This window comes from Oncorhynchus mykiss, chromosome 6, assembly GCF_013265735.2.
Source record: "Oncorhynchus mykiss isolate Arlee chromosome 6, USDA_OmykA_1.1, whole genome shotgun sequence".
NCBI classification, from domain to species: Eukaryota; Metazoa; Chordata; class Actinopteri; order Salmoniformes; family Salmonidae; genus Oncorhynchus; species Oncorhynchus mykiss.
The window spans coordinates 88,801,129-88,816,338 of NC_048570.1; the positions used below are offsets into that span (position 1 = coordinate 88,801,129).

Consider the following 15,210-nt stretch of genomic DNA (forward strand, 5'->3'; position numbering starts at 1 on the left):
AACTCTAGAAATAGATAGTATCTTACTCCTGCTTACATGTGTATTACCATAAGTATTGAGTCGGGTTACGTCACTTTTCAACCCTGTTTACATGTGTACAAAACATTAGGAACTCCTGCTCTTTCCACGACAGACTGACCAGGTGAAAGCTATGATCCGTTATTGATGTCACCTGTTAAATCCACTTCAAATCAGTGTAGATGAAGGGGAGGAGACAGGTTAAAGAAGGATGTTTAAGTCTTGAGACATGGACTGTGTTTGTGTGCCATTCAGAGGGTGAATGGGCAAGACAGAAGATTAGGGTCTTTGAACAGGGTATGGTAGTAGGTGCCAGTTACACTATTCTGATACTGAATACTGCAGTTGAGAAGGGCAAGGCACTCATTTCACTGTGATTGTGCATGTGACTTGACTGAAAACCATCTAATGGGGAGTCAATGGCCATTGTTCAATCTCAGTCTCATGAATGCCAAAATAATGAGAGGATTATTTCTGTATTTGTAGAGTACAGGTTGTCAGGGAGAATGAAGGATATTTACCATACAGAACTTGTGTAGAAACATCTTTATTACAAAATGATAGCCAACCATTACACAGCTAATGTATCCCACCAAAGACATTTCAACTCGATTGCTTTGCACAAATTGTGGTTAGCATCAAATATCCATAATTCAACACATGCAAAGTCGTTGAGGTGAAAACAGACAAAAACAGACCCGATGGAATGCACAGAAACATTACAGAGCTGTTCATGGTAAAAAGTCCCCGATATTGGGAGGAAAAACATGCCCGCCTCGCTTGTGTTACGTACCCGATGGGAGAGAAAGAAAAACACTTTATATCTTAAAAGCTACCACTGCTCCAAAAGACATGACCGACTCCAGGGAACCTCCAGAAATAGTTCAAGTGAAAAAAAATAAAAAATAAATTCCAGTCCATCTTTCCACTCAAACGGGTTTGAGATGGTTCCATGTTGTCTGGAAGAGGCTTGGTGTTTCCGAATGGGTCGATCACCCCCCCCCCCCCCCCCCCCCACCACACCTGCCTCTCAGACGGCTTTCCTATGGTACTCTGGGGGCGCCACCTCATAGTCGCTGGCACTGAAGAGGGAGGAGTTCTTCATTAGATACCTACGACAGACAGGAGGAACAAGCAATTGGAGGTCAATTACCAGCCATAGAAAATGGACAAAAACTTGGCATCTGTATTCGTAAAAGGTGATCGGCCTCTATGAAGTCTAGAAATATTACAGGCTGCAGGAGCAGATCAGCTCATCCTAACAACTTATAACCTAATTTCTATTCGGACCTTTAACAGACTTTGTCCAGATAACCATCCGCAGCAATTAGGAGAAGGCCACATTTGTTTACAGGAAATAACGACACGTGGAAAAGGCTAAATTAATGTGGCCTCCGTTTGAACCCATCCCAATCTACTACGGTTGTTGCAGGTTGAGGAGGATCATGATTATGGCCACATTCCCAAGATGGTTTCTAGGGTACACACAGACAGTATCCTGCAGATACACGGCCAGACATTTAGGCCCACTGCAAGCAAAACATTCATGACAGAGCAACAGTGAACAAAGGAACTGCTTCATCAGGATGACTGAAATAAGCTGTACGATTAGGCCTACTCTGGAATCCAATGGTCTTGATAACTTCTCGTTAGAGTGGTATCACAAAGTCTGTCAGTGTCAAGACCGAGCCCTGACAGCGAGATTAGGACAGCAGCATTTCACGGTCAGTGGGCTACGTTTTCAACGGTGAAATCCTTCTGATGAGAATATAGAAATATGATAGGCCAGCCAGGTTAGGGAATGCTCTGCCAAGCCAGACATTCAATTTCACGAGTGGGGATGAAGGAGAGGCGTCTTACTTGAGAAAATCCTGCAGGTAGTTGAGCAGCAGAGCCAGGCTTTTCTCGTCCAGGGGAGTGTAGGCAAGCATGGAGCCAATTCTCACTGCACAACACAAAGAACAGCACTGTCAGGGACCAGATTTAACCATATGTACACAGACATGATTCTATATTAGCATTGGCTGATATTTGAATAAATACTCTCTCAATGTAGGTGTGGGACAGATGACGGTTAACTGAAACTCTCCCATGGAAACTGCTATACCGTTTTATTTAAATCTGCGAAGAGTGTTGTGACTTTGTTAAATGCACTCCTAAATAAATTGTGATTTCATTTTATTTATAATTTAAAAATAAAATAAAATGTTATTGGTCACACACATTTAGCAGATGTTATTGGTCACACACATTTAGCAGATGTTATTGGTCACACACATTTAGCAGATGTTATTGCGGGTGTAGAGAAATGCTTGTGTTTCTAGTGCAGTCATATCTAACATACACACTAATCTAAAAGTAAAAGAATGGAATTAAGAAATATATAAATATTAGGACGAGCAATGTCTGAGTGGCACAGACTAAAACACAGTAGAATAGAATACAGTATATATGAGATGAGCAATGTCTGAGTGGCACAGACTAAAACACAGTAGAATAGAATACAGTATATATGAGATGAGCAATGTCAGAGTGGCACAGACTAAAACACAGTAGAATAGAATACAGTATATATGAGATGAGCAAAGCAAAAATAAGTAAACATTATTAAAGTGGCCAGAGATTTCAAGTCTATGTATATAGGCTCAGCAGCCTCCAAGGTGCAGGGTTACGTAACCGTGTGGAATCAGACCTAATGATGGCTATTTTACAGTCTGATGATCTTGAGATAGAAGCAGGGTTTTTGTTTACAGAGTGCACCACCCAATTGACACTTGGCGTTTGCCCTTCAAGTGTTTGCCACAGCCATTGATGACACAAACACTTTTCTAAATGGTTCTTCATCTACTAATCTCAGTTCAACCTGGCTCGGAACGAGACGCTCTTTCTCAAATGTCCCTGGCACTTAGTCCATCTGATGATCCCACCGGTTCAGATCAGAAACCCAATAGTCGGTAGTTAAAGATCCGCTCAATGTTAATTAACTAACTAATGGGATTCTGGATGCAATTTGTGGCGGCGGTAGATGCTTCACTTTCTGGCCTTCCCTGGGTATTACCCATTACACATTCTCTTACACCCCCATTGACTCCAGAAAGTTAACTTTCTGGCCTTCCCTGGGTATTACCCATTACACATTCTCTTACACCCCCATTGACTCCAGAAAGTTCACTTTCATCCCTGTGATAACGGCCGATAATGAAATCTATTAAAGTGGCCTTCATTAGCAGTATGGCTGAAGATGAGAGCTTTCGTGGGTGCTGTGACGGTGCACCAATGACAGAGCAGTGAACGGTGGTAGGAGAAGAGTAGACAAAAGGCACTGTAAACAGTCTTAAGGCTCTAATAACTAAAGAGAACCATTTCCCCCTGGGTCTTCACCTCTCCTAAAGAGAACCATTTCCCCCTGGGTCTTCACCTCTCCTAAAGAGAACCATTTCCCCCTGGGTCTTCACCTCTCCTAAAGAGAACCATTTCCCCCTGGGTCTTCACCTCTCCTAAAGAGAACCATTTCCCCCTGGGTCTTCACCTCTCCTAAAGAGAACCATTTCCCCCTGGGTCTTCACCTCTCCTAAAGAGAACCATTTCCCCCTGGGTCTTCACCTCTCCTAAAGAGCTCAATCACCACAACGTTAGTCTCCTGAGATTCAAACATAAATATTTGTTAAAAGTTCCAGTCCAGAGGCTACTTCCGATCCTCCTCATTCAGACAGCCCCCCCCCCCCCCACGGGAGCTACATACCAAAAAGCCGGAGCAGGTGTGGGCCCCCGTAGACCTGGGACATGGGTGTGTCGGGGTGATCCGCCAGTATCTCTGCATACTGGGGCCTCTCAAACTTATAGAGCAGCTGAGTGCCCAGCATGACGTTGAAGTACTCCCTGATCCCTGCCACCACCTCGTTCACAGCATACTCCCTGAGGGGAACCAGGACAGGAGTTATAAGGCAACAGGCACTGTTGGAGTGTTCACAGCTAGAGCTGAATGAATGCGTGATACCTGGGTTGAACTTCACCAAGCAAGCGAATTACAGCTAGTCTACTTTGATAAGCAGATACAGGCCAGGCTTGTCTGGTTTCTAGTCAGATGACCTTCTTCATTGTAACTTCACTCGTACTGCAGCATCGAGAGGGTGTGCTTTTACTCACTTGCTTTCTGAAGTTCCTCTTGATTTCTTATAGCTTGCATAGTCCTCCAAGACGCTATCCACATTCTTTCTCGCGGGCAGGTGAAAGAGCTACAAGTCAAGAAAAATGTAATGTATACGTGTTTGTCAAGCACCTCATAAAATACGCTTAAAACACAAACTAAATCCTGTAAAGAATGAACTTGTAGAGAAAGACTGTCTTGTCAGTAAATAGTTGTCATCTTCTGACCATAAGACAGCAGGGTTGGGGTCAATTTGAAGTGACGGCAGCCAATTCAGGAACTGAAATTCCAATTCAATAATAAATAAATAAACTATTTTCAATTACTTCTCAATAAAACTTAAAAAGTAAAAGCTACTCATTTCAAACGTTTTTTTTTCAATATTTGAAGTTTAAAATTCAAATTCCTGAATTGACCATTTTCAATTGGAATTGAGCCCAACCCTGGTAGACAGCTGTCTAGACCCCCACCTGCTTCTGTCTGGTAATAAGGTCCCAGTCATCCACCAGCCACGGCTTCAGCTCCTCAGGAATCTTCACCTTGACCTCCACACGGTTGATGAACGTCTCCTCCTGGTTACAGCGAAACCAAATGGAACAGTCAGACTCATTTACAATAAGAGATGTGAAAACCAGTAAAAAAAATAATAATAATAAGCCCTGGGTCTTGTTAAAAAACACAATTCCCATCTGCGATTGGCTGACTGCTGCAGGACATAAGGAACTGGAGCTGTTGTTTCAGAGTATGAGAGGACAGGCCTGCAGTATGTGAGGGACAACACAGAGAACAGGCCTGCTGTATGTGAGGGACAACACAGAGGACAGGCCTGCTGTATGTGAGGGACAACACAGAGGACAGGCCTGCTGTATGTGAGGGACAACACAGAGAACAGGCCTGCTGTATGTGAGGGACAACACAGAGAACAGGCCTGCTGTATGTGAGGGACAACACAGAGGACAGGCCTGCTGTATGTGAGGGACAATACAGAGAACAGGTCTGCTGTAGGTGAGGGACAACACAGAACAAGCCTGCTGTAGGTGAGGGACAACACAGAGAACAGGCCTGCTGTAGGTGAGGGACAACACAGAGAACAGGCCTGCTGTAGGTGAGGGACAACACAGAGAACAGGCCTGCTGTAGGTGAGGGACAACACAGAGAACAGGCCTGCTGTAGGTGAGGGACAACACAGAGAACAGGCCTGCTGTAGGTGAGGGACAACACAGAGAACAGGCCTGCTGTAGGTGAGGGACAACACAGAACAGGCCTGCTGTAGGTGAGGGACAACACAGAGAACAGGCCTGCTGTACGTGAGGGACAACACAGAGAACAGGCCTGCTGTACGTGAGGGACAACACAGAGAACAGGCCTGCTGTAGGTGAGGGACAACACAGAGAACAGGCCTGCTGTAGGTGAGGGACAACACAGAACAGGCCTGCTGTAGGTGAGGGACAACACAGAGAACAGGCCTGCTGTACGTGAGGGACAACACAGAGAACAGGCCTGCTGTAGGTGAGGGACAACACAGAGAACAGGCCTGCTGTAGGTGAGGGACAACACAGAGAACAGGCCTGCTGTAGGTGAGGGACAACACAGAGAACAGGCCTGCTGTAGGTGAGGGACAACACACAGCATCCATAGGTGGACATACACTCTCCACAGTTGGGTCGCAACGAGCCCTCTTCTTCCGCGGTGGCTGTGGCATCTCTCCTGTGCTGGTACCTTCTCCAGCCGCTGGTGCTGCACAAAGACAAATGGGACAGACACACAATCAAACCCTATCCACAAAGGAATGTTAAAGGGTTCATTTAACTAGTAGCAGAAACCAGTGGGACTAACACTTTAACTAGTAGCAGAAACTAGTGGGACTAACACTTTAACTAGTAGCAGAAACTAGTGGGACTAACACTAACTAGTAGCAGAAACTAGTGGGACTAACACTTTTACTGGTAGCAGAAACTAGTGGGACTAACACTAACTAGTAGCAGAAACTAGTGGGACTAACACTTTTACTGGTAGCAGAAACTAGTGGGACTAACACTAACTAGTAGCAGAAACCAGTGGAACTAACACTAACTAGTAGCAGAAACTAGTGGGACTAACACTTTTACTGGTAGCAGAAACTAGTGGGACTAACACTAACTAGTAGCAGAAACTAGTGGGACTAACACTTTTACTGGTAGCAGAAACTAGTGGGACTAACACTAACTAGTAGCAGAAACTAGTGGGACTAACACTTTTACTGGTAGCAGAAACTAGTGGGACTAACACTAACTAGTATCAGAAACCAGTGGAACTAACACTAACTAGTATCAGAAACCAGTGGAACTAACACTAACTAGTAGCAGAAACTAGTGGGACTAACACTTTTACTGGTAGCAGAAACTAGTGGGACTAACACTAACTAGTAGCAGAAACCAGTGGAACTAACACTAACTAGTAGCAGAAACCAGTGGGACTAACACTAACTAGTAGCAGAAACTAGTGGGACTAACACTAACCAGTAGCAGAAACTAGTGGGACTAACACTAACCAGTAGCAGAAACTAGTGGGTCTAACACTAACTAGTAGCAGAAACTAGTGGGTCTAACACTAACTAGTAGCAGAAACCAGTGGGACTAACACTAACTAGTAGCAGAAACTAGTGGGACTAACACTAACCAGTAGCAGAAACTAGTGGGACTAACACTAACCAGTAGCAGAAACTAGTGGGTCTAACACTAACCAGTAGCAGAAACTAGTGGGTCTAACACTAACTAGTAGCAGAAACTAGTGGGACTAACACTAACCAGTAGCAGAAACTAGTGGGTCTAACACTAACCAGTAGCAGAAACTAGTGGGACTAACACTAACCGGTAGCAGAAACTAGTGGGTCTAACACTAACTAGTAGCAGAAACTAGTGGGTCTGACACTAACTAGTAGCAGAAACTAGTGGGACTAACACTAACTAGTAGCAGAAACCAGTGGAACTAACACTAACTAGTAGCAGAAACCAGTGGGACTAACACTAACTAGTAGCAGAAACTAGTGGGACTAACACTTTTACTAGTGGCAGAAACTAGTGGGACTAAAACTTTTACTGGTAGCAGAAACTAGTGGGACTAACACTTTTACTACTAGCAGAAACTAGTGGGACTAACACTAACTAGTAGCAGAAACTAGTGGGACTAACACTTTTACTGGTAGCAGAAACTAGTGGGTCTAACACTAACCAGTAGCAGAAACTAGTGGGTCTAACACTAACTAGTAGCAGAAACTAGTGGGACTAACACTAACCAGTAGCAGAAACTAGTGGGTCTAACACTAACCAGTAGCAGAAACTAGTGGGTCTAACACTAACTAGTAGCAGAAACTAGTGGGTCTAACACTAACTAGTAGCAGAAACCAGTGGGACTAACACTAACCAGTAGCAGAAACTAGTGGGACTAACACTAACCAGTAGCAGAAACTAGTGGGACTAACACTAACCAGTAGCAGAAACTAGTGGGTCTAACACTAACCAGTAGCAGAAACTAGTGGGACTAACACTTTTACTGGTAGCAGAAACTAGTGGGTCTAACACTAACCAGTAGCAGAAACTAGTGGGTCTAACACTAACTAGTAGCAGAAACTAGTGGGACTAACACTAACCAGTAGCAGAAACTAGTGGGTCTAACACTAACAAGTAGCAGAAACTAGTGGGACTAACACTAACCAGTAGCAGAAACTAGTGGGTCTAACACTAACTAGTAGCAGAAACTAGTGGGTCTAACACTAACTAGTAGCAGAAACCAGTGGGACTAACACTTTTACTGGTAGCAGAAACTAGTGGGACTAACACTAACTAGTAGCAGAAACCAGTGGAACTAACACTAACTAGTAGCAGAAACCAGTGGGACTAACACTAACTAGTAGCAGAAACTAGTGGGACTAACACTTTTACTAGTAGCAGAAACTAGTGGGACTAAAACTTTTACTGGTAGCAGAAACTAGTGGGACTAACACTTTTACTACTAGCAGAAACTAGTGGGACTAACACTAACTAGTAGCAGAAACTAGTGGGACTAACACTTTTACTGGTAGCAGAAACTAGTGGGTCTAACACTAACCAGTAGCAGAAACTAGTGGGTCTAACACTAACTAGTAGCAGAAACTAGTGGGACTAACACTAACCAGTAGCAGAAACTAGTGGGTCTAACACTAACCAGTAGCAGAAACTAGTGGGACTAACATTAACTAGTAGCAGAAACTAGTGGGTCTAACACTAACTAGTAGCAGAAACCAGTGGGACTAACACTAACTAGTAGCAGAAACTAGTGGGACTAACACTAACCAGTAGCAGAAACTAGTGGGACTAACACTAACCAGTAGCAGAAACTAGTGGGTCTAACACTAACTAGTAGCAGAAACTAGTGGGACTAACACTTTTACTGGTAGCAGAAACTAGTGGGACTAACACTAACTAGTAGCAGAAACTAGTGGGACTAACACTTTTACTGGTAGCAGAAACTAGTGGGACTAACACTAACTAGTAGCAGAAACCAGTGGAACTAACACTAACTAGTAGCAGAAACTAGTGGGACTAACACTTTTACTGGTAGCAGAAACTAGTGGGACTAACACTAACTAGTAGCAGAAACCAGTGGAACTAACACTAACTAGTAGCAGAAACTAGTGGGACTAACACTTTTACTAGTAGCAGAAACTAGTGGGACTAACACTTTTACTGGTAGCAGAAACTAGTGGGACTAACATTTTTACTAGTAGCAGAAACTAGTGGGACTAACACTAACTAGTAGCAGAAACTAGTGGGACTAACACTTTTACTGGTAGCAGAAACTAGTGGGACTAACACTAACCAGTAGCAGAAACTAGTGGGACTAACACTAACTAGTAGCAGAAACCAGTGGAACTAACACTAACTAGTAGCAGAAACCAGTGGGACTAACACTAACTAGTAGCAGAAACTAGTGGGACTAACACTTTTACTAGTAGCAGAAACTAGTGGGACTAAAACTTTTACTGGTAGCAGAAACTAGTGGGACTAACACTTTTACTACTAGCAGAAACTAGTGGGACTAACACTAACTAGTAGCAGAAACTAGTGGGACTAACACTTTTACTGGTAGCAGCAACTAGTGGGTCTAACACTAACCAGTAGCAGAAACTAGTGGGTCTAACACTAACTAGTAGCAGAAACTAGTGGGACTAACACTAACCAGTAGCAGAAACTAGTGGGTCTAACACTAACCAGTAGCAGAAACTAGTGGGACTAACACTAACCAGTAGCAGAAACTAGTGGGTCTAACACTAACCAGTAGCAGAAACTAGTGGGTCTAACACTAACTAGTAGCAGAAACCAGTGGGACTAACACTAACCAGTAGCAGAAACTAGTGGGACTAACACTAACCAGTAGCAGAAACTAGTGGGACTAACACTAACCAGTAGCAGAAACTAGTGGGTCTAACACTAACCAGTAGCAGAAACTAGTGGGACTAACACTTTTACTGGTAGCAGAAACTAGTGGGTCTAACACTAACCAGTAGCAGAAACTAGTGGGTCTAACACTAACTAGTAGCAGAAACTAGTGGGACTAACACTAACCAGTAGCAGAAACTAGTGGGTCTAACACTAACCAGTAGCAGAAACTAGTGGGACTAACACTAACCAGTAGCAGAAACTAGTGGGTCTAACACTAACTAGTAGCAGAAACTAGTGGGTCTAACACTAACTAGTAGCAGAAACCAGTGGGACTAACACTTTTACTGGTAGCAGAAACTAGTGGGACTAACACTAACTAGTAGCAGAAACCAGTGGAACTAACACTAACTAGTAGCAGAAACCAGTGGGACTAACACTAACTAGTAGCAGAAACTAGTGGGACTAACACTTTTACTAGTAGCAGAAACTAGTGGGACTAAAACTTTTACTGGTAGCAGAAACTAGTGGGACTAACACTTTTACTACTAGCAGAAACTAGTGGGACTAACACTAACTAGTAGCAGAAACTAGTGGGACTAACACTTTTACTGGTAGCAGAAACTAGTGGGTCTAACACTAACCAGTAGCAGAAACTAGTGGGTCTAACACTAACTAGTAGCAGAAACTAGTGGGACTAACACTAACCAGTAGCAGAAACTAGTGGGTCTAACACTAACCAGTAGCAGAAACTAGTGGGTCTAACACTAACTAGTAGCAGAAACTAGTGGGACTAACACTTTTACTGGTAGCAGAAACTAGTGGGACTAACACTAACTAGTAGCAGAAACTAGTGGGACTAACACTTTTACTGGTAGCAGAAACTAGTGGGACTAACACTAACTAGTAGCAGAAACCAGTGGAACTAACACTAACTAGTAGCAGAAACTAGTGGGACTAACACTTTTACTGGTAGCAGAAACTAGTGGGACTAACACTAACTAGTAGCAGAAACCAGTGGAACTAACACTAACTAGTAGCAGAAACCAGTGGGACTAACACTAACTAGTAGCAGAAACTAGTGGGACTAACACTTTTACTAGTAGCAGAAACTAGTGGGACTAACACTTTTACTGGTAGCAGAAACTAGTGGGACTAACATTTTTACTAGTAGCAGAAACTAGTGGGACTAACACTAACTAGTAGCAGAAACTAGTGGGACTAACACTTTTACTGGTAGCAGAAACTAGTGGGACTAACACTAACCAGTAGCAGAAACTAGTGGGTCTAACACTAACCAGTAGCAGAAACTAGTGGGACTAACACTAACCAGTAGCAGAAACTAGTGGGTCTAACACTAACTAGTAGCAGAAACTAGTGGGTCTAACACTAACTAGTAGCAGAAACCAGTGGGACTAACACTAACTAGTAGCAGAAACTAGTGGGACTAACACTAACCAGTAGCAGAAACTAGTGGGACTAACACTAACCAGTAGCAGAAACTAGTGGGTCTAACACTAACCAGTAGCAGAAACTAGTGGGACTAACACTTTTACTGGTAGCAGAAACTAGTGGGTCTAACACTAACCAGTAGCAGAAACTAGTGGGTCTAACACTAACTAGTAGCAGAAACTAGTGGGACTAACACTAACCAGTAGCAGAAACTAGTGGGTCTAACACTAACCAGTAGCAGAAACTAGTGGGACTAACACTAACCAGTAGCAGAAACTAGTGGGTCTAACACTAACTAGTAGCAGAAACTAGTGGGTCTAACACTAACTAGTAGCAGAAACCAGTGGGACTAACACTAACTAGTAGCAGAAACTAGTGGGACTAACACTAACCAGTAGCAGAAACTAGTGGGACTAACACTAACCAGTAGCAGAAACTAGTGGGACTAACACTAACTAGTAGCAGAAACTAGTGGGTCTAACACTAACTAGTAGCAGAAACCAGTGGGACTAACACTAACTAGTAGCAGAAACTAGTGGGACTAACACTAACCAGTAGCAGAAACTAGTGGGACTAACACTAACCAGTAGCAGAAACTAGTGGGACTAACACTAACCAGTAGCAGAAACTAGTGGGTCTAACACTAACCAGTAGCAGAAACTAGTGGGTCTAACACTAACTAGTAGCAGAAACCAGTGGGACTAACACTAACTAGTAGCAGAAACTAGTGGGACTAACACTAACCAGTAGCAGAAACTAGTGGGACTAACACTTTTACTTACTCTTTAGTTTTGTCTTTTTCGCTTTCCTGAAGAAAAAAAAGATTGCATTAAAAGGCGCTGTTCAATTCTTTTTTTGGTGAAAGTTTGAAAATGGGTCAAACTTGAAAGACGGGATCAAACTTACAGATCAACATTTTTCTGCTGCACAGCAGCAATCTTCTTGCTCGGTGCTACACCCCTCATCTTTCCCTCAACATCATAATGCCTGTAAGAGGAAGGAAACACCGCCAAGAAACCAGGCCATGAACTACAATAACCTTCAGAAACACTTGTTCTAACATTTCCTTATGATCATTTTATGTATCTTCTTTTTAACCAGTAAGTTTATGGTTCAACTAGTGCTTACAAGTAAATGCACCGTGGGCTGCAAGTATTGTATCATAGGTGCTATATACATAAAGATTACTATTGTGGTTCATTATTAAAATGAGTGGAATCACTTTTTATGTTCTCCCATCTTCGAGTCATCGTCGGCATTTCTGGGGAGACATTGATTAACATATAGAATCTCATTGTTGTATTTCGTCCAATGGCAGCTTGAATACAATGTTGACACAGTAGGTACATTCCATACACTAAAACACTCCCCCCACCCCAACACAATGTTGACACAGTAGGTACATTCCATACACTAAAACACTTCCCCCACCCCAACACAATGTTGACACAGTAGGTACATTCCATACACTAAACCCTGCCCCCCCCAACACAGAGTCTGTCTGTAATGACACAGTAGGTACATTCCATACACTAAACCCCCACCACACTGTGTCTGTAATGAGACAGTTGGTACATTCCATACACTAAACCCCCACCACAGAGAGTCTGTAATGAGACAGTTGGTACATTCCATACACTAAACCCCCACCACACTGTGTCTGTAATGAGACAGTTGGTACATTCCATACACTAAACCCCCACCACAGAGAGTCTGTAATGAGACAGTTGGTACATTCCATACACTAAACCCCCACCACACAGAGTCTGTAATGAGACAGTTGGTACATTCCATACACTAAACCCCCACCACACAGAGTCTGTAATGAGACAGTTGGTACATTCCATACACTAAACCCCCACCACACAGAGTCTGTAATGAGACAGTTGGTACATTCCATACACTAAACCCCCACCACACTGTGTCTGTAATGAGACAGTTGGTACATTCCATACACTAAACCCCCACCACACAGAGTCTGTAATGAGACAGTTGGTACATTCCATACACTAAACCCCCACCACACTGTGTCTGTAATGAGACAGTTGGTACATCCCATACACTAAACCCCCCAACACAGAGTCTGTAATGAGATGAACTCACTGATTAGCCTTTTGAAGCTCTTTTTGTTTCTGCAGGTTGCTGTCCACATATTTGAGAACTCTGCTTTCAGGAACCCATTCATCCCAGCTAAAACAGAAAGAGATCAACCACATTCAGATGTCTGACCGTTTATTTTTTATTGAATCAATACCAGAATGTTAGGTCTGTGGCTGTGAGGTAAGCAGTCATTAAAAAATTTAAAAAGTTAATTCTAAAAAAAGATGGGTCCATAGCTAACAGTACTGTCTAAATAGACAGTACTGGTCCTCTGCAGCTCAAATGTTAGAGCAGCGTTTCACAACGGGTGTACGTTTTGGTTTTTGCCCTAGCACTACACAGCTGATTCAAATGAGGAACTCCTCATCAAGCTTTGATCATTTGAATCCCCCTTGGGGTCCCCAAGAGTTTGGGTAACGCTCTGTTAGAGTACATTACTTGCAACGCCAGAATAGTGGATTCAATTCCCAGGACCACCCATTCATAAAAAACGTATGCACCATAACTAAGTCACTTTATTATTTGAAAAGCCAACAATGCAAAAATGACTCACTTTTTGTTCCATCCACTGTAATGAATGAAGTACTTAATTTGCTTCTCCTTGATATTGGTTTTCACTGCCTGAAATACAACAACAATCATTACGAATTGTAATAAATATGACTTTAGGTATAGGCTACAGCAAATGGTGTATTGTTTAGTAAACACGAGCCGAAAGCCATTCAGATTGGTGGAATGAATCTAAACCCACCTTTGCTTCGTAAAGCAATGGCCCATGAAAACACAGAACTCTTTCACCTAAAAACAGAAGAAATAGACAAATGCTGGATGGTTATATTAAACCGTGCACACCAGTGGTTGGCTAAGGTGTAGCTAAATGTATTTCGTTGATATGTGGCCAACGTATAAAACAAATACAATAGAAACACAATTGCATAGTTAGCCAGCTAGCTACATTTGCTATTCAAGCCAAGGCCCTTGGCAAGGGATTGTTTACCCGTTAGCAATTAGCTAACGTTAGCTAGGTAGCTTATTGTTTCAACACAGCCAGTTAGAGCAAACAGTCTAGTTAGTTGGCTGAATGAATACGAAAGGTACCTGTATTAGTACACTACTTATGGTAGATTACATTTAATTATTCATGCAATTTTCAAATTGATGATATCTCTAGCTAGCATGTAGCAGTGTTTTAGCTAACGTGCTCTGCGCGAGAAGCGCCATACCGTCGATGCCTTTTCACTCACGAGACGACAGGGTCTAGCTACGTTTTTAATTTTCACAGTTCATCATCACGGTGCACATTACCTTCTTGAAATTTAGGTTTAGGGTCCTGTTTTGGCGCCATTCACAGACTCAACTGTTCGGATCTCTGAATGATCAAATTCGTGCATTGCCAGCTTCCATTTCTTCCTGACACAACACGGCAAAGGGCTCTTCTCTCGACGTGCGCAGCCTGGCAGCGCGGTCAGGTGACCACGGTATCGCACTGCGCTGGGGCCGGGCCCGGGGCCGCCCCAGGACATGATCATTGTTTTGTGAAGGGAGCCGTATTCATTTACTTTATTTGAACCTTTATTTAACTAGGCAAGTCAGTTAAAAACACATTATTATTTACAATTACATCCTGGCCAAACCCTAACGAGGCTGGGACAATTGTGCGCAGGCCTATGGGACTCTTACTTGAGTTTATTTAGTAAATATTTTCTAAACTCTATTTCTTGAACTGCATTGCTGGTTAAGTGCTTGTAAGTAAGCATTTCACTGTACACATTTTGTATTCAGAACGTGACAGTTTTTCCCCCTAGTTCTGCCAATGAGAATACTGTACCAGATCTGGATGTATGTTTAGATTATTATAATAAATATTTTTTATTTAAGTCAGTTAAGAACTAATTCTTATTTACAATGACGACCTACACCGGTCAAACCCGAATGACGCTGGGCCAATTGTGTGCCGCCCATTCACAGCCGGTTGTGATACAGCATGAAATCTAACCAGGGTCTGTAGTGACACCTCCTAGCACTGAGATGCAGTGCCTTAGACCGCTGCACCACCCAGAAGCCCTGTAGGGTACTAGGCTGTTTAGAATATTCATA

At 43.0% G+C, this 15,210-nt stretch overlaps 1 protein-coding gene across 2 annotated transcripts; it reads right to left on the reverse strand.

Annotated features, from left to right (window-relative positions):
* Nucleotides 1-549: 549 nt before the first annotated feature.
* LOC110527001 (mortality factor 4-like protein 1) lies at nt 550-14,618 on the reverse strand. 2 transcript variants are annotated; one of them, XM_036981420.1, is made up of 13 exons: nt 14,419-14,615; nt 13,865-13,911; nt 13,667-13,734; nt 13,117-13,203; nt 12,236-12,274; nt 11,920-12,000; nt 11,796-11,821; nt 5,814-5,902; nt 4,636-4,737; nt 4,165-4,253; nt 3,761-3,933; nt 1,879-1,963; nt 550-1,130 (listed from the first exon to the last, which is right to left on the reverse strand). In XM_036981420.1, the coding sequence occupies exons 1-13, from the start codon at nt 14,456-14,458 to the stop codon at nt 1,049-1,051; spliced, it is 1,008 nt and encodes a 335-aa protein (XP_036837315.1). In that variant the 5' UTR covers nt 14,459-14,615; the 3' UTR covers nt 550-1,048. The 2 variants fall into 2 exon arrangements, with proteins under 2 accessions (XP_036837315.1, XP_036837316.1); XM_036981421.1 differs by lacking the exon at nt 12,236-12,274 and having other exon boundaries at nt 14,419-14,618.
* Nucleotides 14,619-15,210: the final 592 nt, after the last annotated feature.

What these genes read in the sequence shown, in the direction of transcription:
- LOC110527001 (XM_036981420.1), bottom strand. Translation starts at nt 14,458, where the DNA reads ATGGCGCCAAAACAGGACCCTAAACCTAAATTTCAAGAAG. An exon ending in CATTGCTTTACGAAGCAAAG is followed by an intron (nt 13,735 to 13,864) that starts GTGGGTTTAGAT and finishes GTTGTATTTCAG; the next exon opens with GCAGTGAAAACCAATATCAA. An exon ending in ACACCTGCTCCGGCTTTTTG is followed by an intron (nt 1,964 to 3,760) that starts GTATGTAGCTCC and finishes TGTGTTGTGCAG; the next exon opens with TGAGAATTGGCTCCATGCTT.